The sequence below is a fragment of the Manis pentadactyla genome, chromosome 13, assembly GCF_030020395.1.
Source record: "Manis pentadactyla isolate mManPen7 chromosome 13, mManPen7.hap1, whole genome shotgun sequence".
In the NCBI taxonomy this organism is placed as follows: domain Eukaryota; kingdom Metazoa; phylum Chordata; class Mammalia; order Pholidota; family Manidae; genus Manis; species Manis pentadactyla.
The window spans coordinates 30,894,638-30,920,214 of NC_080031.1; the positions used below are offsets into that span (position 1 = coordinate 30,894,638).

A 25,577-nucleotide genomic window follows, 5' to 3' on the forward strand; every position below is an offset into this window, starting at 1 on the left:
TTTTCCTGTTCACGGCTGTGTCATGAGAGAAGTGCTGGAGTATTTTATTTATTTGGGATTCAACTCTGTATTGGCCCAATGTTTAAAGATCCTTTTCTGTTAGTGAAAGTCTAAACAACAGGCAAATTTTAAAGTGCACTTCGTATTGACAATCGTGTCAATCTCTTGGGAAGGCTGTCATCTCTTGGGAAGGCTGGGGAAGGATTCTCAGACAGAGAAGGCAAGGTAACGCTGGACTGAGTCAGGAGAAGAGGGGGTCCTCCAGGCAGACAGGCGCAATGGGATGGGGAGGGAGGAGAGGCGTTCCCAGCAGAGACGAGTGTAAAGGTGGAAGCAACACCGCGAGCCTTCTCTTTGGAATCTGAAAAAGGAGGATATTAGGCACCACCCAGCTCTCCTGTACACAGGGAAAGACCCAGAATTGTCTCCGTAATCCATCTCTGGACAGCTAAAAGAGCCAAGGGTATAAATGATTTAGTGATCTAACTACTGTCCTATAACTGTTCTATGTAAACAAAAATAAACATCTCTAAAATCACAATTTGCAGGCTTCCAGTTAAGCATGACAGATTGAACAAGTAAGATTACCTTCCCTTCCTCACAGAACCCACGAATCATCACCTGCCAGTGTGAAGACAATAAATAATGTCTAAAACAGATCTGCTAGAAACCACACGTCTAGAATGGTAGTATATGTGAAGAAATAACAAAACAAATGCCAATTAAAGAAAACAGCCAGGTTCCTCTGGGAACTGGGACTTGTGAACAAGAAGGGATCGGAGAGAGCACCATTCATTATTATAAACCTGAAAGACTTCCATTTGATTTTTTAATACATGCATGTATTACTCTGACAAAATAAACATTTTATAAATTACAACATCAATGGCACGAGAATGAGATTCAGCTTGCATGTAACTTTTCAAAAGTGCGCCTTGTCCAATAATAAATAACATGAAAAGCATGATAATGTAGGGTAATCTATGTCAACATTTGCTCTGCCAGGTGCATTCCACCTGTACCAATACCAATCTGTCCTCACTTTTACACTTTATTGCAGAAAAAATATAAAGAATTATCCTGCCTGCCAGACTAAGTACTTTTAAGAAACACTAAACATTTGGGTCAACTCTGTAAAAGATTTTACAGTCATACTTTGGTTGCATACATCCTAAAATTTTAGAACTAGAAGGGCCTTAGAGTATAACTAGTCCAAAGTCCTCATTACACAGATGGAAAAACTAAGTACCATACTAGAGAATTTGCTAGGCGTCAAACAGCCTGGCAGTGGCTGCCCTCAGACAACAATCCAGAGTTCCTCCTTCCCCATTCTGTGCTCCATTCACCCAGCAGTTCTCAAGCTCAGGTCTGCTGAACAGCAAGTTCATTATACCAAATGCCCTGCACAAAATATTGACATGATTGTCAATACGAAGTGCACTTTAAAATTTGCCTGTTGTTTAGACTTTCACTAACAGAAAAGGATTTTTAAACATTGGGCCAATACAGAGTTGAATCTCAAATAAATAAAATGCTCCAGCACTTCTCTCACGACACAGCCGTGAACAGGAGAAATGCAAACCCTTGCCCTTCTGTACCTTGTCAACATACGTTCTAGCAGGAGATAGGGGGAATTATTTTTTAGGGAGTAACGTGTGATGATTGGCATTATAAAATTTTCATGAGAACTGGAACATTTTGCAAAAACCCCGAAATCGTAGATGTGCCTACAGATACAGAATTTACAGCATTATTTCTAGAGTAAAAGTTAAGCTTACTTGGTAAATTTTATCATTAGTACAAGGAAAAGCTACAATGCTCTAAAGAGTACTTAAAGTTATGGTGGATTTGGTAAATCTCACTTTGTTGCCAGAGACCATGGTGGCTGGTTGGCAGGATCACTGGTTGATAGTGTTCTCTGACTTGCACAGAACAAATTTTGTGATGACTGACTGTGATCTCCCAATGTACCTAAAATTATTCTGCTAGAGATGTACATCACCCTTCTGTGCCATCTTACTTGCTGTATGTTTGGAATTCTCTGTCTGGAATTCTGTCTGCCATTCCTGTCCTTGAAAACACCCCGCTCAGTGGGCCCACCTTAATGTTCAAGCTGCCTTCTGCCACCTTTGCTGACCCCCACACCGCCTTCCTACTCCCACCCACCTCTAGAGCACAGATCTGCCCATCTGCAGACAGGCCCCAAGGCTTTGCCACTGCTTGTGCACAAGCCTCCTGCCTCCCCAGAAGAAAATGAACTTCTAAAGCAGAAGTCATGCCCACTCATCTAGTATTCCCCACATTTAGCCAATTCTTGCTAGACTGTAGGCATCCCACAACATGGCCTATGGCATGGAGATGAGTATTTTCTGAACATTTTCTTATTAGGAACAAATTATGTAAGTTCATAAATGTGATAGTTAATGGTTAATGTACTGTAATCATTCTATGTGTTGAAGAAAAAAATGAAGCAATGTATATTACCCATAAATATGAACTTACATTTAGTGAATAGAAAAAAATTGACAACAGATTCTAGCTTATACATTAACTCTTTTTATCATTAAAAAATATCTGCCTTTAAGAAATCCAATGAGGAAATCCATGTTTACAAGGCAATTATTTTGGACATAAATTTGCATTATGAAAAGTATCACTTTAAAACTGTTTTAAACACCATAATCCATTGTTAGATTAATTTTGTTTTCCAGTTTTTAAAATGCTTTGGTTCTCTAAGTAGGTTTAAAAAGTTCTTATGTGTCCTCCCAGCCCTATGTGTACCATCAAGAAGGTATCTGGGTCCACAAGTGATATCAACTTACATATGTGTACTTTTAAATTCTTCTAATATTTGATTAGGGAGAACCCTGCATCAGTAAAGCATAAATGCGTTAGTCCCTTGCTTCTAAATGTGTTGTCTGCAAAATGAGAAGCAATGACATCACCTAAGAGCTTTTTAGGTGCTGAATCTCAAGCCCACCACAGACTCCCTGAATCTGCAGAATCTCCATTCCAACAGGATACCCAGGTGATTCATAAGCACAATACATTTTGAGATGCACAACTTTAGACCATATACCTTTCCTTCTTTGCACTCTTCTGAACATGTCACTTCAAAATAAATAACAAAGTATCTATAGCATTAAACATACCATATGGTTATACTGTGCATTTTATATACTTTGAATGTTTTCAGGGTCCTTCTAAATAGATGATCTCCTTTGATTCTTCCATTATGTGCTCTAACAATACTACAGACTCATATTGTTTCCACTTGACGGACCACCCAGAAGGACTGTGTAGTCAGTGAGAGTTGGTAATGAAGCATAGTGCAGCCAGTTCCTATTGCAGGAACCTGATCCTCACTGCATCACACCGCATCCTCAAAGCTTAATATATGGCAGCAAGAGAGGGTATATAATTTTTAATGGAAATAGTTGAAAAGTAAAATGAGTAAAAATAGCACATAATAAATGGAAAAAGGTGAGCACCAGGTGCTCCAGGAGAAATTACTATCTGATGAGTGGTGAAAGAGCAGGTTTATATGGATCCAGACTAAATCAGAAATAAGCTCCTGGGACAACAATTCAATCACAAACACTGAAGACTAAATACTAACACTGAAGTTTTGTGTAGAAGCTACTGTTTGCAATTGGACAAAAGATAATCCCATGATTTTTCATATGAAACAATGAAAACTTCACATACAATGAGATAATTGGGATCAACTGCATATTTCCCCGGTTAATAAAGAAAACTTTCCCCTGAAAACCAGTGTTAACACTACACCCAGCAATGAAGCTGTGGGCCCTTGCCTTGTCTTAATAAATAACTTCCCTGAACAAAAAAGCAAAAGAAATATCAGGACAGACAATTATTCAGACTGGTGTGCCAATTAAATCCTAAATACACCATTTGAATATCAGAACAAATATAGCACAAAATTGTAATGCCAATTAGCATTTTGTTTATCAGTCATTACCACAAAACAAAGAGCAAATATAACCATGTTACTTTAATAAGGTCATAATTAGAGTAAATTACTTTAGCACAGAATGTGAAGAATCATAGCAAGATTCACGCACCCGTATTTCAGCAGAGATGATATAAAGAGATGGAGGTCATTGACAATCAATTAGTGCATGGAAAATCCTGTAAATTAAATAATCCTTAAAAAAAAGTGCACTTTTGGAAGCAGGGAAACATAGGAAGGTAGCTCTCTTTTCTTTCCCCAGGCCTCTCACAGAAAAAGTCCTCCAGCCTTGTGACTTTGGAAGCATTCCCTTCTCCCCCTTCCCTTTCTTCCTTCATGCCCTTCAGCACAGGCAACTCCCACGCCTCATGCTCTCTGGAGACCAGCCCTCCATTTCTGACTGCATCGCCCTCTGCATGTCGGTGCTGGCAACCGATGCAGCACATCCAAACTCGGTCATCATTTCTGCCTTCTCATTTCCCTATCGCTGTTCATGTCCTCACCCTTCCCCAGTTACCCAGGCACTGCGAAGTGCCTCTCTTCAGTGGAACCTAAACCCAATCAATTCCAAATCCTGTTCATTGATTTTGCATCTGAAATCTCTCCCTTCCCTTCTATTCTCATGGCTAATAGTTACGTGTAGGCTTTGAGGAGGTCCCACCTGTTCCATGTTGATTGCTTTCCACCTGGTTCTCCCTTGCTTTCGGAGTGAAAGGACTCTGTGGCTGGGCCCTGCTACCTTACCCCTGTTTGCCTCCCTCTCCTCTCTGCACACGGCTGCTCACTGTCGCTTCCCCCTGTTACCCAACATGGCTTCTCCTTCCTAGAGAAGAGATGCCCCTATATCTCTGCTTAGTCTAGCTTCTCAGCCTGTAATGCTCCCCCCAAATTCACCTTTTGAAAGTTCATCATCTGTAGTAGGTTTAACGGTAGCCCCCCAAAGATATGTCTACACTTTCTTCTCAAAACTTGTGAATATTACCTTTAATGGCCAAATATGTAATTAAATTCAGGCCCTGGAGATGAGGAGTTTATCCTGGACTATCCATGACTGAGTCCCACTACAATAGCATATATCCTTATCAAAGGGAGCCAGGGGTTAGGTGACGGGCAGAAGAGGACACGGCAGCGTGGCCAGGTGGGCGGAGACTGCGGTGATGAGACCGGAGCCAAGGGAAGCCAACAGAAGGGAGGAAGGGGTTCCCCCCTGGAGCTTCTGCAGGTTGGCTGGCCCTGCTCACACCTCCCTTTTGGACCTCTAACCTCCAGAACTGTGAGAGGATACATTTCCGTTGTTTTAAGCCACCAAGGTTGTGGTAACCTGATACGGCAGCCCTAGGAAACTAGCACGCCTTCTTGACAGTCAAGCACAAACACCATTTTCAAGTCCATGAAAGGACCCCTGACTCTCCGGGTTTGGTGATTCTCCCTTATTAAAACTGTTCCAGCATCATATTTTAACATTTACCATATTAACGTTACCATATTAATGATACCACATATATTTATATCATGCATGAGCATATTTAAATGTACCATATGATACATATGAATATATAAATAAGTATATATGTGTGTGTGAGTGCCTGAACATATATACGTAAAATACCATCATTCATCTGGGTATGTGTATGTGTAATAGCTACCTGCAGATGCACTAATTGTTTTTTTAAATCTCCACATTAACTACCTAGCACAGTGCCTAACAACAGATGCTTGGTAAATACTCGTCAAATAAATCAGTGAGTTTTCAAGTCTTCTCCGAGTTCTCTTATCACAAAGACTCCAGGTTCTTGATGTAGTTAAATGAGAGTTAGATCATGCTTTAGGAAAAGCTAAGGGTCAGAGAATTTCTTGTGACTAGAACCAGGCAGTAGATACCAGCAAGTAACGGTCATTCCTTTAAAATCCTATAGCAAATGCAGACGGTTCATAAATCACCCACCATGGCCACTGCCATCTGTGACGGTCGACATAATGACACATCAGGGAACAACAGGGGCCTTGGTACTGCGCCGGTGTAATGGTTCCCAAACCACCTGCTCTCCGGGTGCTCCGGGTGAAGCTCCAGGGAAGAGAGCTGCTCTCTGCAAGCAACGTGCCTCCGGCCTCCTTGCTGGCACTGGGCACACTGTGCCCAGAGCTCCCTGAAAAGACGATGGCCTCATTTTGGGGGAGGTTTTCATTACAGTGCTTATCTCAGTAATAAGGTTTTATTATCATTAATATTTTGTAAGGAAAATGAATTTTTTTCTCTATTAAACATGCTATTTAAAAAGGTCCTCTGCATTTTTACGTGTAATTGTTTTGATAGGAAGCTGTAACTTCCTCTGTGGCAGAAGGAACACCTCTAGATCAGAGATTGTTTGCTGGAGTTATTTTAGAAAATTATTGATTAAATAATAAGATTTCTATTAAAACCAGTATCTATATCTCACCTACACATTTCTGAACATGCTGAAGGGGAGCAGACATGAATTAGAAAGGGTTCTTAAGCCAATGTGTGTAGAATAAAGTGGGAACCCTGTCCTTCTTGGAGTTCTCATCTGAGTTTGGTCTCCATGAAAGTACAAAATCTGGCACCAGACTGGACTTAATAGATTTTGTTTAGCCTACCTATTTCAATCCTCAGGGGCATTATTTACATATTAGGGCAACTAGGAGTTCTTTGGGAAAAGCTCTTGGGGAACTACCCTTGCCGTTTTGGGACGGGGGGCCCTCCTCAATGCTCTTCTGGAAGGTCCAGCCTGTATTTGGTGGCTTTAATCTACTGGCCTCAAGGGTCTGTCCAACAAATGGGCTAATAGAGTGGAGAATGATGTCTCTCTTACTACATATCTCTAGCAACTCAAGTATAGGGCATACAGTAGATATTCAGGAAATGACTGACGAAGCAAGCATATCTCACTCCCAAAATGCTGCGTGGAAACCAGGAAGGGATTTACATTTTTTTCCCTTGGTTATATTACAAAACTGATTTGCCTACTTTTCATATCCAGTTAAGATTATTTAAGGCAGCTTTAGCTCCTGTCCTTTTTCTTAAGACTAATTTGTATTTGCATACATGTTGCTTTTATTTTTTTATTTTTATTTTTTTTATTTATTTTTTTTTACATGTTGCTTTTAAACATTAAAGTTTGATTGGCAACTTAGAAGTGGACTTCTTCCTAACTTCCAACATTTTTTAAATTCATGTTTTTATGTAGAGAAAGCAGATTGCTAAAAAGTCAAGCCTCTTTGGAACAGACTGCAAACTAGCTTGATCTACAACTTTGGTTTGAATATGCTCCAATAAGCTGAATGCTGAAGGTTAACATTATAAATAAAATTAAAAAACAATAATAAGAACCACAAATTCTTGATTCTTACCATTACTTTTTAGTTCAAAATGCCAAAAAAAAATCTATGCCACTATTTCATTGACCATACAACAAGAAGAAGCCTTCCAGCACCAAAATTTAGTGTATCTGTTACAAAGTTATCATATAAACATACTGTAGATAGCTGTTATTACTATTTGTAGTAAGGTACATATAATTTAAGGAATACTCTGAAAACATGTTGGAACATGAAAAAAGAAAAACCCCACGAACGACTTAACGTAGACATCTGAATGCCCTTTCACTAAGTGCTGTTTCCCCAATGTTGTGCAAAGAGTGTTACATAACAGTAACTATTTAATCTTCGCTTTCCTCTTATAATATAGGTTTTTGTTTTTGTTTTTGTTTTGTTTTGCTTTTGCTTTCAATCTCTCAGGATTGAGAAGGGTTGAGTAATTTCCCAAGAATATATAGCTAACAGGTGGTAGGGGCGGGATTTCAGCTGCAGACTTATTACCCTTAATTATTATTCCACACAGCCTTTCATCAGGCTAGGTTTCCTTTCATGCTAATGAATTTCATTAACCTCTGTTGGCACCCACTGTATGCTCTATCATACAATACATGTGTCTTTTTAAGATATTACTGATTTTCTTTACACACGTTGGAAACCGTCTTATCCCACTCAGTTGATCAACTTAAAATGCCAGTTAAAATGGGGAGTTTGACATTTTTTTAGCTTAAAACATAAATGTGCATTCCTATGACCAGTTCTGATGAAGTACAAAGATTTTTTTTAGTATGTATCATACTGATAAAATTCTTTTAATCTTTCTTGCATAAGCCACATCCATAACTTATCCATAATTTCTAATTTCTTTCTTAAAAACAGAGAAAAACTTAAGTCATGTGGGAAGCAATTTATACAGGGAGCCCTTCAGGCTTTTTAGATTTCTTTTCTTTTCTTCTCACTCTTTGTAAAACTGTTTAGTTATCTCTCTTAGACCAAACTCAACAACATACTTTTTTAGTAACTTACCATTAAAGTCTGGATAAAATATTCCTTTAAATTATTTACAGAGCTCTCTTTTTTATACTCATGTTTTTTGGTGTCACATAATATTTAATTAAATTACATAATTATGTTAGCATGTATAACTGGAAGACATATGTGTGGGACCAAACACAATGGGACTTCAGAATGCACACATCTCAAAGGGGGAAGGAGGCAGAAATGCATCCCAGGGAAGGAGCCCAAGAGCGCTGCAATCACTGTGGGCAACAGCAAGTCTAAAGGTCTAGATTAAGACTAGACCTTGTGATTAAAGCCAGCTCTTGGGGTAAAAGAGCTCCTGCTGCATTAATTTGTCTGGTAGAGAATATTTTCTCATTTCTTCATAGCAAACCTCAAATGACAAGCTTTGTTCTTTAATACCAGGGAATGATCCAGATTTTGTGGGGTCTGACACTTATACAATTTGGGATACTCTCTTTAAGAAAAAGAGTACCAAGTTACAAATATAAAATCAGATAATAGGATGTTGGAAGGGATCTCATAAGGGAAGGTGCCTGAGGTTAAATTCCCTTAGTTAAAGCTAGTGCACCCCTGCTACCCATGGACCCTTTTCTTCTTGGTGGATGTTTGAACTTCACCTGAATTGCATTGTGCTGACATTCATACAATCATTCAGCAAATATTTACTGAGCACCTCCTGTATACCATGTACTGCTCCAGGAGCTAGGAATACAGTAGGGAATAAAAGAGACGAAATCTCTATCCTATCTAAGCCTAGATTCTTGGGAAAAGACAGAACATGGTCAAGGAACAATAAATGATATAATTTTAGGTAAAGGTAAGTGAGAATGGTGCACACCAGGCACCAGAGCATACTAAAAAAGTAATTGTTCTTAAAACTACTTCTCTGAAAGTGCCTTATGAATAAGCTGTTTTCAGCAACAGTAGAACAATGCTGTGTCCTGACACATATGGAGTTCCTGAAGAGATTCTGAGTTCTTGAAGCAGTTCCTTCCTTAGGCAAGTCAGTTTGGTGTTCTGTACACTGTGTTGAGGTCTTTCATGGGTCGAGACATCAAAATGGGCAACTCAGGTTGAGCCCTCCAATGAAACACAAAATAAATTTGCAGCAGTGGACGTTTTCTAGGGCATCATTACATATGAGCCTCTCACAGTAACATAATCCAGTGAGATTTTTATTAAGTTGTTTAAGGAAAAACTGGACACCCTTATAAGCCATTTTACTTTATAGAATGTTTTTGCTTGCCCAAATTAAAAGGCCATGCAAACAAATACCAAACAAAACCTTGGTAGAAATATGTCACTGAGAAAAAGTTGGAATGATTTATATTTGTGTAATAATTTTTATTAATCATCTTTCAAATCTGGGCCACAGAGTAAATGTTAGATCTGAGATATTAAAATGCAAAATAATATACCATAACATTTAATTTTCTTAATAAAAGGCATATACTGTCTAAGGCTTCTAATTCAAAGGAGATATGGGTTATTTAATAAAAATCTGTATCAAATATATAATAGGTTAAACCCCCCAAACACATGGCAGTATTTTTTTTTTTTTTTTACAAATCTCTTACTGATTATCCAGAAGAAAAATTTTTTAAATGGTCAAGTGATAAAAAAGAATGTTGTCAGCACCTAGTCAAATTAAGTTGTAAATGAAAAGGAATTCCAATGCTTGTTTAACGCAGATCTTCCCTGTCTGTGAGAAATGAAGTGCCAGCTGCTATTTTCATAAGAAGCTTCTCTAATATCAAAAATTTTGCACCCAGCATTAAAACTGAGTAGCCTGGTTGACAGCATACTTATTAGATGACTGTAAGGTTTTTTTTTTAAAGAATACATTAAAGTAACTAGAAACGTCAAATGTACCCATGTTGATTAAAAAAAAAAAAAAAGAATTTATACCACATGAGACTTGCTCATTCTAGGTTATTAATCCCCCGAAAAAGTGACTAAGTCAATTTCAACACATTAGAATAAAGAGCTAAGTCATTTTCATAAATTAAGTGTTTTTTACGTTGGAAAAAGACCAATGATAACTTGTGTTGGTCTAGATAAATAATCTTAATGTCCTAGAATGGTGCTGTTCAAACTGGTAATTAATAGCCACATGCAGTTATTGATTTTTTGAAATGTGGCCAGCCTGGAATAGGATGTGTTATAAGGATAAAATGCGTATCTTATTTTGAAGACTCAATAGGACAAAAATATATAAAAAGAAATCCCGACAGTCTTAAAATATTTATTCGACATTGATAAAATATTTGGATTTAGATTGGGTTAAATAAAATGTATTATTAAAATTAGTTTCATGCATTTCTCTTTTACTTTTTTATGTGGCTACTGAAATTTTTCACATAACATTTGCTTGTGTTATGTTTCCATTGGACAACATTGGCCTAGGGTAGCAAGAGGTGGGTTCAGTTTCAGCTGAGGGCACTGGGCTTAGCAATTTAACTGGATTCTGATCTCTGTCCTAAGCTCCAAATTTCCAATAATCCTACTATTTGCAAATATCTCTTGTAGATATATCTGTTCTACATTCCATCACCTCATGTGATATTGTCATTGCACTAACGCATAAATTACATTAGTATACTCTCCACACTAAGTACCCTGTGGATGGTATCTATTCTCACGTGGCAATCACACAGTTAGTTAACAAAGCGATTATTATCACGGCACCTTCAACACTTTTGCCCCAGAACCTGGTATAGAAACTGACACATAGTGGACTTACAAGAAAAGTTTGTGAAATAAAGAAATGAAAAAATGTATGAGCCAACAAATCTACAAATGGCACATATGGGGTAAGGGAAAATTGTAAGAATCAACGAAAATACAATGAAAGAGGATCATTGCCCTTTTCATCATGTCAGAACTTAATCTTACCTGAAAAATACGTAAGATTTGAAGCCAGAATTTTCAAAATATTATGAAATTTCCCTAGTTTAATATACATTCCCAACCAAGAGAGAGAGTAAAAAAAGTAGGATGTAGATAGCTGTCTTTTTTCTACTGCCATCCAGTGGTCAAATAATCACATTGCACATCACATCTGAAAAAGTTAAGTCACGCTGCGTTGGCAAGTAAATTCATGTATTTGCTCTTATGGCTCAGGAATATTTAGCCTAACATTCGAACACACAAAAGAGAAAATCAAGAATGCATGACTCCCAGTTCTATAATTAAAAGTCACTTTTCTGCTCAAGTTTTAGTACAATAATAACTACAGTGATAATCACTAAGGGATTTACCTTTCGATCTTCAAATAATACTACGCTCAACAACAGTTTAACCAATATTCTTTTTCTGAGGTAAATATTAGGACAGATGACTTATGATTATAATTTGGTCAGCAGCTCAGAGTCTCCAAAAACGTAAAATCCTAGGTCCCACAGTGGCAGCACTCACAGGACACAGCCTTGCCTCATGGTCATTCACATACATGTTTTATCTCTTCAACCAAAGTATAAGCTTTAATAGAGTAGAGACTGTTTCTTAGGGCTTAACTGTTTGTATCTCAGTGCTCCATCCAATGCTTTGCATGTAGTCAGTTCTCAATACATGTTGTACAAATGAGTAGTAGTTATGTTTATTGCAGTTGGGTTTGGTGAAAAGTAGTAAACTAAAGAATTAAGTCAAAACAATATAAAACCACAGTAGCTCCTTCTAGGGTATTTAAATAATCTCCCCCATAAACTGTACTTAAAATTCCAAATAGTTCTCACTGCATTCTTTTTCTAAAATTAACAACTATCTAAAAATCCTTTAATTACATGTTTAGTAACTTCATCAATGAACTTTCTGTTTTTATCGGAAATGTATACTTTTGTATTCCATTCAACAGCCTCTCTCGTTTAATTCTCAGTAAAATAACATAGAGTGTGCCCATGTTCTTTCTTTGCAGATAAATCTATACACAGAAAGGGGATACATTCATCTTTCCTTAACCTTCTACAGTCAGTCATCCAGCTTGAACCTTAAGACTTGTTTCCTGATCCTTAATTTAGTTTTACCTCTTTCTTTTCAACTCTTACTAAGTAGTAGGAATTTCATGTAAAAGTACTCAAATACTAATAAAGGAAAGGAAAAGTATATGTAAAAGGATTCATTCTAGTCAGTGTGTGTGTGTGGAATTTTTTGGAGGGAGGAAAGAAGATAGTTGAATATTCTTCACATTTTATTGATATTCATCCAGAATTAACCTCAAAATGTGATGCTTAATGCCTAAGGCAGCAGTCTAGAAGTGTACGTAAAGGCTTTTGGAGACACAAACCAACTTTTCATACCAAACCACTACTTACAATTAGCCATGAGAGCACATTTTCATATTACTAGTACTCAAAAAGTATCAGGTATTATTATCATACACCTACAATCGAGAATATCATTTACTTTAGGAACATAATAATACACAGTTGTTTACTTCTTGCTCACTGCGCATGTATTTCATGCAAATAAGTGCTTCTCTTTTGCCTTCCTATCTCTAGATTTCATCCACATGAATATTGCAAAAGCTCCTAGAGTTCAAAGTGTCTGCAATTAATTTTTTATTTCCATAACCTTTCCTTATCTGCTCTTTCTCCTTTATTACCTATCCTGTCAATGATATAAACTGTCATCCTGAAGAGTAACAGGAACCTGTCATCATAGATACAGAGTTTAAGCAGCCCTTCTCCCATTCGTTTACAATGTCATTATGAGAGACTCATGTGGCTCAACCATCAGTCATAAAAAGAAGACACTGATTGGCTGATTGGCTGAACCCTCAAACCTTATTCAGTCTTTCCTACCAGGCAATGAAATGGACAATGAAGATGCTCGGCTGTATTTAATACAGCAAGGATGCTCGCATCAGCCGACATAAGACACGTAAATTAAAAAGTGCATTATATGTTTTATGATGGAAATGAAGGACAAATAAGGCATGGCCAGTTCTACCCTCCAACCTGGGGAGGGCTGGAATCAGGAATGGCCACACAGAGCACTGCAATTCCTCGGTCTATAATGTGACACTCGGTCAGCACATTCACGCAACAGCTCATTCAAAAATAATTTTGATGTGTCTGGAAGAACAATAAAAGGATTTATAGGAATTCACCATTGGATGAATAACCTAATTAAAAACCAGATCATTTTACTCTGAGTCCTACTGCATTGGAGAGTTTACCTTGAGTACCAGTGGGATCACCCATTGTAGACCTCACGTAGTGAAGTAAACAGACAGAGGCAGTCGATGCAGATGTATAGGTCATTCACACATAACACTTTGGACAAAACTAAGATCTTCCAGAAACTATCAGCGAAAAAGTGAGAAAATCAGGCTGAGAACAGAGCCTTGAAAAATGTCCAGTATTTATAGGGCAGACAGGAAGATGGACATGTATCCAAGGCGATAAAAAATAAATAAGCAAAAGAGCACTTAGGGAATGCATTCAATCAAATCTACGCATTCAATATTGTATTTTTACAAATACCCTTTTATTCTTTAAAACATTATAAGTTTATCTATATGTATTTATACATACCTCCCCCCAAAATATTGCAAATGTAGAACTTTATAGGTAATAATATGACATTACTTTTTAACTGTGAATGCTCTTCTTACATTCACAAAATCCCCATTACAGTTTAAGATCCTTCCTACGTCTTTCACTATTCATAATGGTTACGGGGCAGAATAAGACATAAAATACACTTCTTAAGGCCTTCTCTAACCTTGCTTCTCCAAAGAACCTAAAATGAGAACAGTGCTAGTGCTGGCTTTATTTCTATCACCACCTCAGTCATGTAGGAGAAAAGGTAAAGGAGGGGCAGTGGCAAGCCAAGGAACTAGAACGTTCGAGAGAAGACACCTGCCTATCACAGGGAGGCTGCAAGCCATAGGACCTCACCCCAAACAGATCTGGGGAGCTGTGGTAATGAGCTCAAATCGCAGTGGGTACAGCAGAGGAGAAGTAGAGACCACAGTTCACGGTGAGACTGCAGAGGTTATATGGTGATAAAATAAAGAGAAGCAGTAAGACGACTTGCATGTGTTATGGGATGGTGCAAAGAAACTTGACTATACCTGTTGGCTGAGATGGAGCCCGTAAAAAGGGAAAGTTTAAGGACAGAAGAGCTGAGGTCGTGAGGCTGAAGGAGTCAGAAAGAGGCCACAACACCCACATATATAAGGGACCAGAGCAGAGTGTGACATATACAAGCATTGCCTCCTGATCCTGGTATAATATTAATGCTAATGCCAGGTTTACACTGTTGTTATTGTTGCTTAGCAACTACATCATTTGTTGAAGTATAAGCTGTGTTCAACGAAAGCAGTAGGAGATACAGATATGATCACGGACATCTATTGATCTATTTATTTATCCATCTATCATAGCATGAGGTGGTGTTAATCCAAGTTATTCCATTCTATAATTATGTAGCTGCTTTTATGTTCTAACCAAAGAGCTAGACTTTGCATTAATCCCTGTTGAATTTCATTTTGCTAGGATCAGCCCAACATCCCAACCTAAAAGCACACGCGTAGATTCTCTAACTCAGCAGTCAGCAAACAACTACAGAGTTGAGTAGTTGCAACAGAAATCTTAAGGTCAGAAAGCCTGAGACAGTCATTATCTGGCCCTTTACAGAAAGGTCAGCCAACCTATGCCTCTAATCCAACCTCTTGACTATTCTTTCCCTCTGAAATATGCAAGTTTCATAGGTATGTTTTCTATGTCGTCGTTCAAGTTATTAAGAATTTTGAAGCCAAATGGTTTATCCAAAGTGCCAATAGCAAATCCCTATTCACTTCACTTTGAATAACACAAGTGTATTGGTTACTGACATAAGAATGATAATAGTTTTTTCTCACCCAGGCTACCAGGCTACAAATAGTTCTTTTCCACAGATTGTTATAGTAAGAGTTGTCAATTTTCTGGCTGAAATCCACATAAACAGGCTAATACCACTTTCAGATTGTGACACTGGTAAACCTACCAAACATATAATCTAAACTTTCCTTTATAACTCAAGCACATCACTTAAAAAATCAGCAACTTTACTGGGTTGTAATATAGAATTCACTGGTGACATATGGCAATAGGAGTTTCCATAAGGGCCCCTATAACAAAATCCCTCAGAGTGGGTGGTTTATACACAATATAAATTTATTTCTCACACTTCTAGAGGCTGGGAAGTCCAAGATCAAGGCGCCGGCAGAGGCGGTGTCTTTTCCCTGTATTCTCACATGGTGGGAGGGGTGAGAGATCTCTAGCGTTTCTCTTATAAAGGCACTAATGCCGGGAGGGTAGAGCCCTCAAGACCTATCACTTCCCAGAGGCTCCACCTCCTGATTTCATCGCATTTGGGGTTAGGATTTCAATGTAAGAATTGCAGGGTGGGGGAGAATCCAAGCATTAAGTCCTTTGCAGGTTGGAACTATTTTTTTTTCCTTTTTCCATAAGAAATCTAAGTCAGCTGTGCTTGCTTAGGCCTTATGAATGCTTTTCAAGGCCTGAAAATATCAGAGGAGGCAGGAAAACTACTAGTGGTCCCTTCCCAATGCTAGCAGTGTGAATACCTGGAACCAGTCCTGTTCTCTATTCCAATACAATGATCCTGTTCTCCTGTGGATATGGGAAACACATTAGCAAGTGTGATGTAACTACAAAGAAAGTAAGAAAGTAAAGGCAATGGTCTTTTAATGTCTACCACATGAACATTATGAATTCAGATACTTTGTGACACTGATTTTGGCTTTTAAGTGGATTTGCTGAGTATTTATTAGTTCATTTGGTTGCATTTTACATAGTTGAGGTTGCTGAATAGCTAACATCTATAAAAGTAGACTGTTGCTATATTGCTTATTAAATGTTTCAGTGAAATGCACAACATGTCAGAAGCTTCTCATGAGTCTGAAATCCTTTGTTTAAAACTAACACAGGATATTCGACCTCTGTTCACAACTCACACCCAGCAGCTCTTGCTGAGCTGATTCAGTCCAAAGCAGGTATGTTGGGCTCCAAATTTCAAAAATCACGAATTCTAATGTACGATCTTCAAATCATGTCTGGCTTACTTTTATAGGCAAAGCATTGCATCTAAGACTGTCTTCATAGACATGCTACAAAAAAAGCACTCAAGTAAAAAACCTAAAATCTGGGAAAAGATCACTGCTTATAATGAAAGATGGCTCATACGCCTGAGCTGTCATGCCTCCACAGGCCTCCCTGTCTCCCAGTTATACAAAAGCCACTAACCTGCACAGGACACAAATCACACATGTGCAAAAAAAAAAAACCCCACATTATTAATCTATCCATATTAAAGCGAACATGTAGATGTCAGCATACCATAGTGAAGAGCATACAAGAGGCGTATTAGACACATCATCAATGCTTGCAAGAAACAATGCAGTCAGCCTCACTTTTGTTCTGAAAAAAAAAAAAATCCTCAGCAGGAAATATTTCTTCCTGTATGTGCACTTGTGCACTTTAGTGTCTCGGGGGCTTATTCCTTTATTTATGACTTACATTTGGTCCTGAAGTACTGTATGGGAAGGCAGAGCATTTTGCTACACCATTTGTCTTGGATTCTTTCCTTTTTGGCTATTATGTATTGTATATGCCCCTGTATCTTTTTGCTGAAACTTTCCTTCACATAAATGTTAATGTAGAAATGCTCCCTTTTAAAAAGTCTACTAATTCTGAAATGTAAAAGTTTGAAATAACTTAAAAAGTTGTAAAACGCTAGACAGGTGACTCATGATTTATATTATTAGCCTATATTATTAGCCCAATGAAACTCAGATGCAGTTGGCAAAATTTAATATCTAGCATGCTGAGCTTCAGAGGGGCATCCAGGAAAGGGAACCTCATGCTATCCTGGGACACTGGCCACCTAATATTTGGAGATTTTAGACTAGAAAAGGCAGTCATGTCCTCCACTATCATACCAAAAATTAAATAATTCTGCATTTGTGTCCCAAAGCAATGGAGATGTAGGAAGGCTGGTCTTGCTCACAGTATTAGCCTGCCTGCATTCTCAGGAACATGGGCACTGAGTATTCAGACAAAAGACAGGCCATATCTTTCTCCAAATTAAATCTTTCATTGCCCTCAGCATAATGACCATACCCCCTAGAAGTCCTCCCAGGCCCTTACTGGACAAATGCTTACCTACATTCTCATCTCCAAATCCTGGCAGTGCTGTTATCTCACTAGGACCCTTCACCCTCCTTCCTCACCACCACCAGCTTCTTGACTCCTACTCAGCCTTCATTCCTCAGTTTAGACATCACTTTCCCCAGGAAACCTTCCTCTCTAATCCAAACTAGGTGTTTCTTTTGAATTCCCATACTACTGTAGGTGTCCTCCGTTGAAGCACATATCACACCACATAGTGCTCTACACCTTTTTTAAACTATAAAATGCACTTTAAAAAAAAAAAAATTTTATGATGAATTCAAATATGTGAAAGAGATAAGCAGAGTCATGTGGAATTGTTCTGTTGAAGAAGTGGGGAACCTAAAGCTACATGTGTTCAGCCTCCCCATTATGCCTGTGCTGACCTCTAAGGTACTTTTGGAGAATCTTGGGACTCATCAGAATGCATCTGAAAGACAACTGCAGGGCGTGGGAACTAAGTATTTGCCTATATTGCCCACTAGACGATGGGCTCTAAGAAGGCAGCAGCCATGTATGTTCCATTCATAATGTGCTGATAATGGAGCATCTAGCACAGAAACTGGTAGAGATTGGAGATGCAATAAAGAATTTTTGAATAAATGAATTATAATTACAGTGGGGGTCAGCAGCCAGGCTGAGGATAAGGAAGTATCTGTATGTTAGTTTCACCCTTTCATCTTTAAAGGACAGTCCAGGTCAAGCAAAGCATGATCTGAAAAGAGATGACCTTGAAAGGGGCCAGGTAGCACAGACACTCACTCACTTCTACCTTAAAGCCATCTAGATCCTTTGTGAAAGAGCAAGGCATTGCCTAAATGATATGGCATATATGTGTTGAAAACATCCTACAGCGGTTCACATAGAAGATGTTCCTATTTTAATACAAGAAATAATTTTATTAAAATGTTCAGGAAGTGCCTTTTTATGCTAATCAGATCATTTAGCAAAGAAATTCAAGAGTAAATTCCAGAAGGAAGATGATTTGTATTATGACTCAGCTCTCAAGGACAGAGGCGTAAATTAGACATATCCTTCCAGTCGCTTAGAATGATGGGACTCTGAGACCACATATACTCAAGAGTCCCATGTGACAGCATGCTTACCGCTGGTCATTAGAGATCAATGACTCTGGGAACATCACTCCGTTGTTTGACCCTACTGTTCTGAAACAATAAAGTTTTGCATTCAGTCCCTGAAAACGAAAGTCCTGTAGATGAAAGTCGATGCTATTCAATGAGCACAGAATGGTCCTTACTGTAAATTACAACCTCGTGGCATCTTTCACTACATAATATATGGACACCTACTTAAACTTTCCTCCTTAAAAGAACCTCTATTAAATAATATAACTTATGGCAGCAAGTCAAAGTCATGCTACACTTAAACTATGTAATCACCATTATGTTCTGTAAGATTATGAGGCTTTAATATCTTTAGAAAATATAAGCACAGAAGAAAGTAAGATTTAGACACTAGTGTGATTCTCAGCTTTCAGACACTTCAAAAATAATTGATTTATAGTGTCCTCTCTTGTCACCTTCCCTTTAAGCTCTGATCTTTGCACTGAAATCAATGTGCTATCATCAGTGATGACAATAGAAACCCACGTTATTTAAGAAACAAGCTTGACTATTTAAAAATCTAAAACCACAATTACTAAAACTACAGGCCTATCACTAGATAATGATAATGTAATAGATAATTCAAGTACTAACATATTAAACAACCAAACAGAACTAAATTCAGAATCATTTACCACCAACACCTGTACTTTCTGAAAGAAACAAAAGGTCAAGAAAAGAAAGATTGCATCTGTGTTCTTAACCCCCTAAGCAGGAAGTTCTTTCTAGTTAGATTTAAAAATAACCAAGTAATACTGTCAGTTAATTGCTACCTTTGCACTTCTTGATCCACACTCTGAGCAACACCAGTTGTGGCCAGTTATTATAAAAGCACCAACTGCACAGACACTAAAATAAGAATGTGTGGATGCTATTGCTAAATTAAGATTTTCTCTGTACCAAGAGGTGGATCAGGAATGGGTATCAAAAGTAAATCTGTTTGACAGACAATAATAAACATGATATAAGGAAGTATAAATATTCAATTAAGTACGACCAACTATTATATTTTTAATTCTTCTTAGCTGTAGAACCTAGTTTCCTCCTGGAGACAGGGACCAAATCCAACCACCCTCATCCACTAGGTAACCTTTAGTTGTTTTGCAGTGGTGCTAGGAAGGGCTCTGCAATTTTCTCTTTTAGAACAAGAACACATTGTGATGGAGTATTCTGGAAGGCCAGGAGACTATCATTTATCAGCCCTAGCACTTTATTTCAGTAGCATTTTTAGCTACTCTAGTTATCGGAGCTGTTAGGTACAGGTAGATCAAAAACAAGTTTTTCGTATCAAGCTAGACAGGATCCCTACCGAAGACAGGAGGCCCATTCTCTTTGTTTCTTTCTTGACTCAAATATTGGGTAGCAGCTAACAAGTTCAGTAGGGACAGCCAGATGGCATGCAAACACCAAGATAGTTTAGATCAATTAGGTAACGGTTTCTAAAACTCCTATTCAAGGGTCATAATATATTTTTGTGTTGGTTCCCTACCATTGGTAATCTGAGGGCCAGATCTTCTCAAGGCCCTAAATTTATGTGTGGAAACATTTATCCTCTCTCTCTCCCCTTATTATATTCCATATTCAAGTCCTCCCCAAGCTTTTACCCTGTCTTAATCTGATAGTTGAAAGAACAATACTATTGTCTTCTTTAATGAGCTATTAATGAAGTTTGGGAAAGCAAGTTGAAAGTGTCTGGAATCAGAACAGGAGTTTAATTTAATACATTACTACTTCCTCTCATCAGTTCAACCATTGCCATTAGGATTTTCCAGATGACTCTGGACTTTTTCAAAGACCTTGTGCTCTCACTCTCTCATCAAAACTCTTATGGCAGTGTTTGTCAACTTTTTGGTTTTCAGGAATCCTCCCTTCAGGATCTTCTTTTAGACATTTATTTCTAATCACATCCTCTCCGTGTGAAATGCGAATACTATAGATATGCTGTCTATCTATTTACACATACTGAGCCTTTGGAGAACCACAAACCACTGCAATACCTAAGATATTTTTACCCTCTAAGATCCGATTTTGCCCCTTTGGGACAACAGGACCTCTCTTTGAGAATGCATGGTCTGTAACACTTAAGAATAAATTGCCTTTTGAAAATTCCCCCAACTAACAATGTAAGTGTTAACTATTTTTCACTCTGCATTAAGCAATATTTTAAAATCTGACTACCTTTTCCACCTTCCCATCCTTGTTTGTTAAATGAGGTTAACATTGAGGAAAATATTGAGTAATCTTAATTACTCAAAATGTGTGTGTGTGTGTGTGCACATGCCTGTGTGCACACTGTTAGTAACTGCAAAGCACCTTTAGCTAAAATATAAAGAAATAAATCCAGGTCAGTGTTTGAAATTTTGATAAAACAAAGCATTTATCATACAGACTAGACAGATGTACAAAGTTTTAACAATTAAAACTAAAATGAGATTATTCTTTTCCCAAAAAATGGTATGAGCAACATGGTTTGGTTTTAGTTAGAATCGTGGGTTAATGGGCAATGGTTACATACTTTTCATTTTCTGTCCTTGACTTCTTGTAACTGATACTTCAGAGGCTAAGGATTACAAAATTATGGCTATGAAGTCATGCAAATTATAAATGGCATTTTACTCTCTGTGACTAGAAGGGCATCTAAAGTCCAAACATGAACAAATCTAAAAAGTCTATTAAAAGACTGTCCCTAGTGGAAATATTAATGAGTAAAGCAAAACTTTTATGAAGTTTGGTCTTATGCCTAAGCCTTTTTTTTTTAAGTCCAATAAGGAATTTTTGTGCTGTAAGATGGAGAGTCATCAAAAATGCACTGCTAAAGTATTTCACATAAAAACACTGTGATAAAGTAATTCTATAAATAGAGGGGGATCTTCTGGCCAGGAGGCGACTCTGTGGCTTCCCTGTACCTCCTCCACACACTTACACCACTTCAGATGACTTGAGCACATTAAAATCCACAGTCTACTTGTCATCAGAAAATATAATAAAGTTTTTGTTTTTGTTGTTCCTAAAATCAAAAGCCTTTCAGTGGAGTCCAAATTAAGGAAATACCAAGAGAGAAACTAGTAAGGAAATAAGATGGTAAATATGAATTTACCGGAGAACACCCAAATATTGCCAGCTCACACAGCAAAGTCATTAAGAATAGCTTGGTGATTCCTTAGGGAATGTGTTAGAACTTTTAGCAAGCAGACAGCCATTAAGATACTGCTTATGAAGAAAAAAAAACCCCAAAAGCCTAAAGTTCACTGCAGGTAGGTGGCAGAAACGGCTGCAAAGTACTGGCAACATTAGTTGTGGTTGAGAGTAGAGGAATAAATCAACTTCAGGTCTTGGTGGAAGCCCAGGAAGTAAATAAAGTCAGTTAAAGTATCCAGGACCCAATGACCCAGGTGTCCTCCAGAGTAAGAAAACAAACAAGCTTGCTTGGGACCTTAGGTCAACTGTTTAAAGAGCTTTGCTCCTTGCAAATAGTTAAGTCTTCTGCGCAAGGAAACGGACAGCAGAAGCCCAGTCCCTCTGTGGTATTGATGAAACCCCCAAAGCCCCAGTGTCCCTGAATCTGAGTTTCTGAGCCACTGCTGTACTCCCCTGGGAAAGTCACTTCGGGGAAATAAAGTACAATGTGCTGCACATCGCCATCTCCTCAAAATAAATAATATGTAAGTCTTCACTCTGTTCCAGATATGACTGCGGGACTGAAAACTGAAACGCGTCACTCCCTCTCTTCCTATTAAAATAATTAGAATAGAATAAATCACACAGAGAAAGCCACTTTTGAGTCCCTCCACCTATCATAAACGCCCCAGCTATCCGAGTTTCAAGTCCGAAAGGTTAAGAGTCTGACCGAGGGACGGCGCAGCCTGCAACTTTCTGCAATTCCGGGATCCTAGCATCAATGACTATTGAACACCAAAGTGACTTCCTCAGGGTGCAGCGAAGTGAGCCACCTGACCCTTGCGATCCCCTCCAGCGCGGGTCCCACACCCCGCAGAACCATTCCGGGAAAGGGGGCTCTCGCAGGACTGGGGACAAGCACGGGCCCCGCCCCCCAAGCCCGGGCCACAATACATTCACCAGGGTTCACAGGGAAATTTTTTCTAAAAAGAAAGAAAGAAACAATGACGGCAAGAAAAAAAACAGTGTTTTATATTAAAAATAAAATGAGTCTCTTACCATCTCGCCTGAGATTAGCGTTGCGCAAAGCTTTGATGGATGCGCTCTGCGGGGTAGCAGAAGTGTCCCGATAGCAGCAAAAGTTTGCGCAGACTAGAGTGTAGACGAGGGCGAGGCGGTGCATTTGGATCAGCGACCTGGGTGCAGCGTCGCTCCAAGGAAAAGCCGGGACCCGCTCCGGGAGGCACGCCCGCCGCGCTCCGGCCGCCCCGCTCGCCCGCCGCCGAGCTAGTCGCCGCGCTCCGCCCGAACTTCCTGCATGCCGGGCTCTCCGAGCGCGTGTGGGTGCCGCACTTCCTTGTGCTGTGCGAGCTGGTGAATGGTGACGGGACGACAACAGGTTGGCGTCTGTCCGCCCCCTCCGGCGGCCAGCCGCCGCAGCACAGGCTGCAGGGGGCGGGCGGTGCGGCGTCCCCGGGAAGGCGAGCCGAGCAGCCGCGTCCTCCGCCGCGGCGGCGGCCCCCGACCTGCGCGTCCCCGGGCCCCGATGCCCACTCCTCAACCGAGCACGCCCAGTCCGGCCTGGGTCAGGACGCCCCCCACCTCGCTGGGGGTAAGCCTCGCCAGGAGGCTGGAAAGGGGGCAGGGACGGGGCGGGCGGCCGGAGGTGGGACAGGGTGGAATCCCAGGACTTGTCCAGGGGTGCCTGGCCCATCCGCCTTCAAGACCTGGCTCTTGCCTGGTGATGGTGGGCTTTGGGGAGGGGACCGGAGTTGGAAGTGTTTAGTTTACAGTAACCCAAATCAGATTCTACTTAGTTAAGATTTCAATCCTGTGTGAAAAAGTGGAAAAGCGTAATAATTCTGAGCTTCCTTTGAACCCCTGTGAGACTTTAGCTGAATCAAGGTTAATTTCGGGGGTGGGAGCTTGGGCCCGGGTCTTTACAGTCTCACAGGGCTCTGGACCCCACACGTGATGAAGCCTACAATATATCGTCCAGGGGGGTTTCAAACGCCCCATCCCCACCTCCTGCGCAGAAGGGGCTACACATCAGGGTGGGGTTGAGCAATTAATGCTGGCAAGGTGGAGAAGCTGAGAGAGAACACTGTGTTTTTGCTAATGGTCCAGAAGAAGAGTAGGGAACATCCAGGCCTCTAGGCCTCCCTATTCGCAGTATGTGGCAGCTCTGAGGTGCAGAGGAGCTGCCTCTGGATTCCAGGAACTTCTACATCATGCATCTATCTCCCGGGGAGGGGACTGATTTGGAGCAGGATTAGGTCCCAGTCCTGCTGCTCTGCTCTGCTCAACTAGCACTGTCACCTTGAGTAAATCATTTGACCTCTTGAGTCTCAGTTTCTTTACTTATAAACGGTGGGTAGCAATTCTTAGTTTATGTGGTTGTGATGAGAATTATATTAAATAATTTCAGCGTATTGTTTTGTGTGTAGCTGGATACAAATCCATATTCACATGATTTCTCAGCTGCTGACCCTATGAGATGTAGAAGAGACATTCTCCAGTCTCTTTCTGGCCTTCCAGCTCCTAAAAGTCTGGGGTGTAAGTAAGTGCTACCTCTGTAGAGAGAGCTGCAAGCGGCCGAGAAGCGCAGGAAGTACAGGAAAACACGGACTTGACAATGACACCCTCCAACTCTGACTAGGATGTGCATGTGTGCTTACCCACGTACTCAAAGACGAACGTGGTTCATCTCTTCACCTTTTGTCTAAAACAGTGTTTTACAAACTGCGAGTTTGTGGGTTGTGAAATCAATTTCAAGACCAGCAATTATTTTTTTTATGAAGACTATTTTTTTAAAGCAGTTTTAGGGTCACCAAAAAATTGGGTGGAAAGTACAGAGATTTCCCATAGACCATTTGCGCCAACACATACATAGCTTCCCCGATCATCAGCACCCTCCATCGAGGGGTATGTTTGTACAAGTGATGAGCCTACACTGGCACATGATAGTCGCCCAACGCTCACATTATAGTGTGTGCTTGGTTACATGTGGTAAATTTAAAGGTTGTGTTAGGGTTCACTCTGAGTGTTGTACAGTCTATGGGTTTGGACAGATATATAATAACACATAGTCATCATTTGGTATCATACAGAGTATTTTCACTGCTCTAACAATCTGTGCTGCGTGCAGCTTTATTTTTTAAATAAGTAAAAAGGAATACAATAGCTTAGAGATTTAATTATCAGGGTTTATTGCAGATAATAACATTAGGCATTCTTTCATAATAATTTGTTTCAAATACACCCACACAAATATAAAAGGTATTTCTGTGGGGCATGATCAAAAAAGTTTGAAAAACCACTGGGAAAGAAAAAGGTCTGATCACATTGTCTCAACAATATAATCAATTCCTGGAAGAGGCACCAAGGAGAGACAACAAAACCTGTGTTTGCATTCAGTCATGTGTTCTTTCAAGAAGTATTAATTATGCATTAGATTCTCGCTTGCCAAGCACTTGTCTAAAAATCCTGGGGATGAAATAGTGAACGTGAGAGATAAGGCCTCCAATCCCTTAGAGCTCACATTTTAATGGAGGAGAGACCATAAACAACTAAATATATATATGATATATATATATATGATATATATATATATCATATATATATATATCTGTATTAATAAGAGAAGAGGGTCAGATATTGATGAAATGGGAGCAGAGGCTAATTAAAATATGGTACCATTTTTAAAAAGTGGTTTAAAACTTTCATTAACTTTCATAGCTAGCTCCTGAAAGGACACTATAGGAAAAATGAGAAAAGTGAAAGTGGCTTATGTTATTATAACAAGTATCAAAATGTTAGAGGATTACTTGT

General features: G+C 39.3%; 1 protein-coding gene across 4 annotated transcripts in view; it reads right to left on the minus strand.

Moving 5' to 3' along the window:
• Window positions 1-23,129, minus strand: part of PDGFD (platelet derived growth factor D) — a 218,838-nt gene extending 195,709 nt beyond the window's left edge. Inside the window, exon 1 of one of the 4 annotated variants that reach the window (XM_057490900.1) lies at window positions 22,806-23,129. In XM_057490900.1, coding sequence (XP_057346883.1) covers window positions 22,806-22,929 — 124 coding nt within the window. In that variant the 5' untranslated portion in view covers window positions 22,930-23,129. The remainder of the gene's footprint in view (window positions 1-22,805) is intronic. The other 3 variants (XM_057490899.1, XM_036902761.2, XM_036902760.2) reach the window with 3 other exon arrangements.
• Window positions 23,130-25,577: the final 2,448 nt, after the last annotated feature.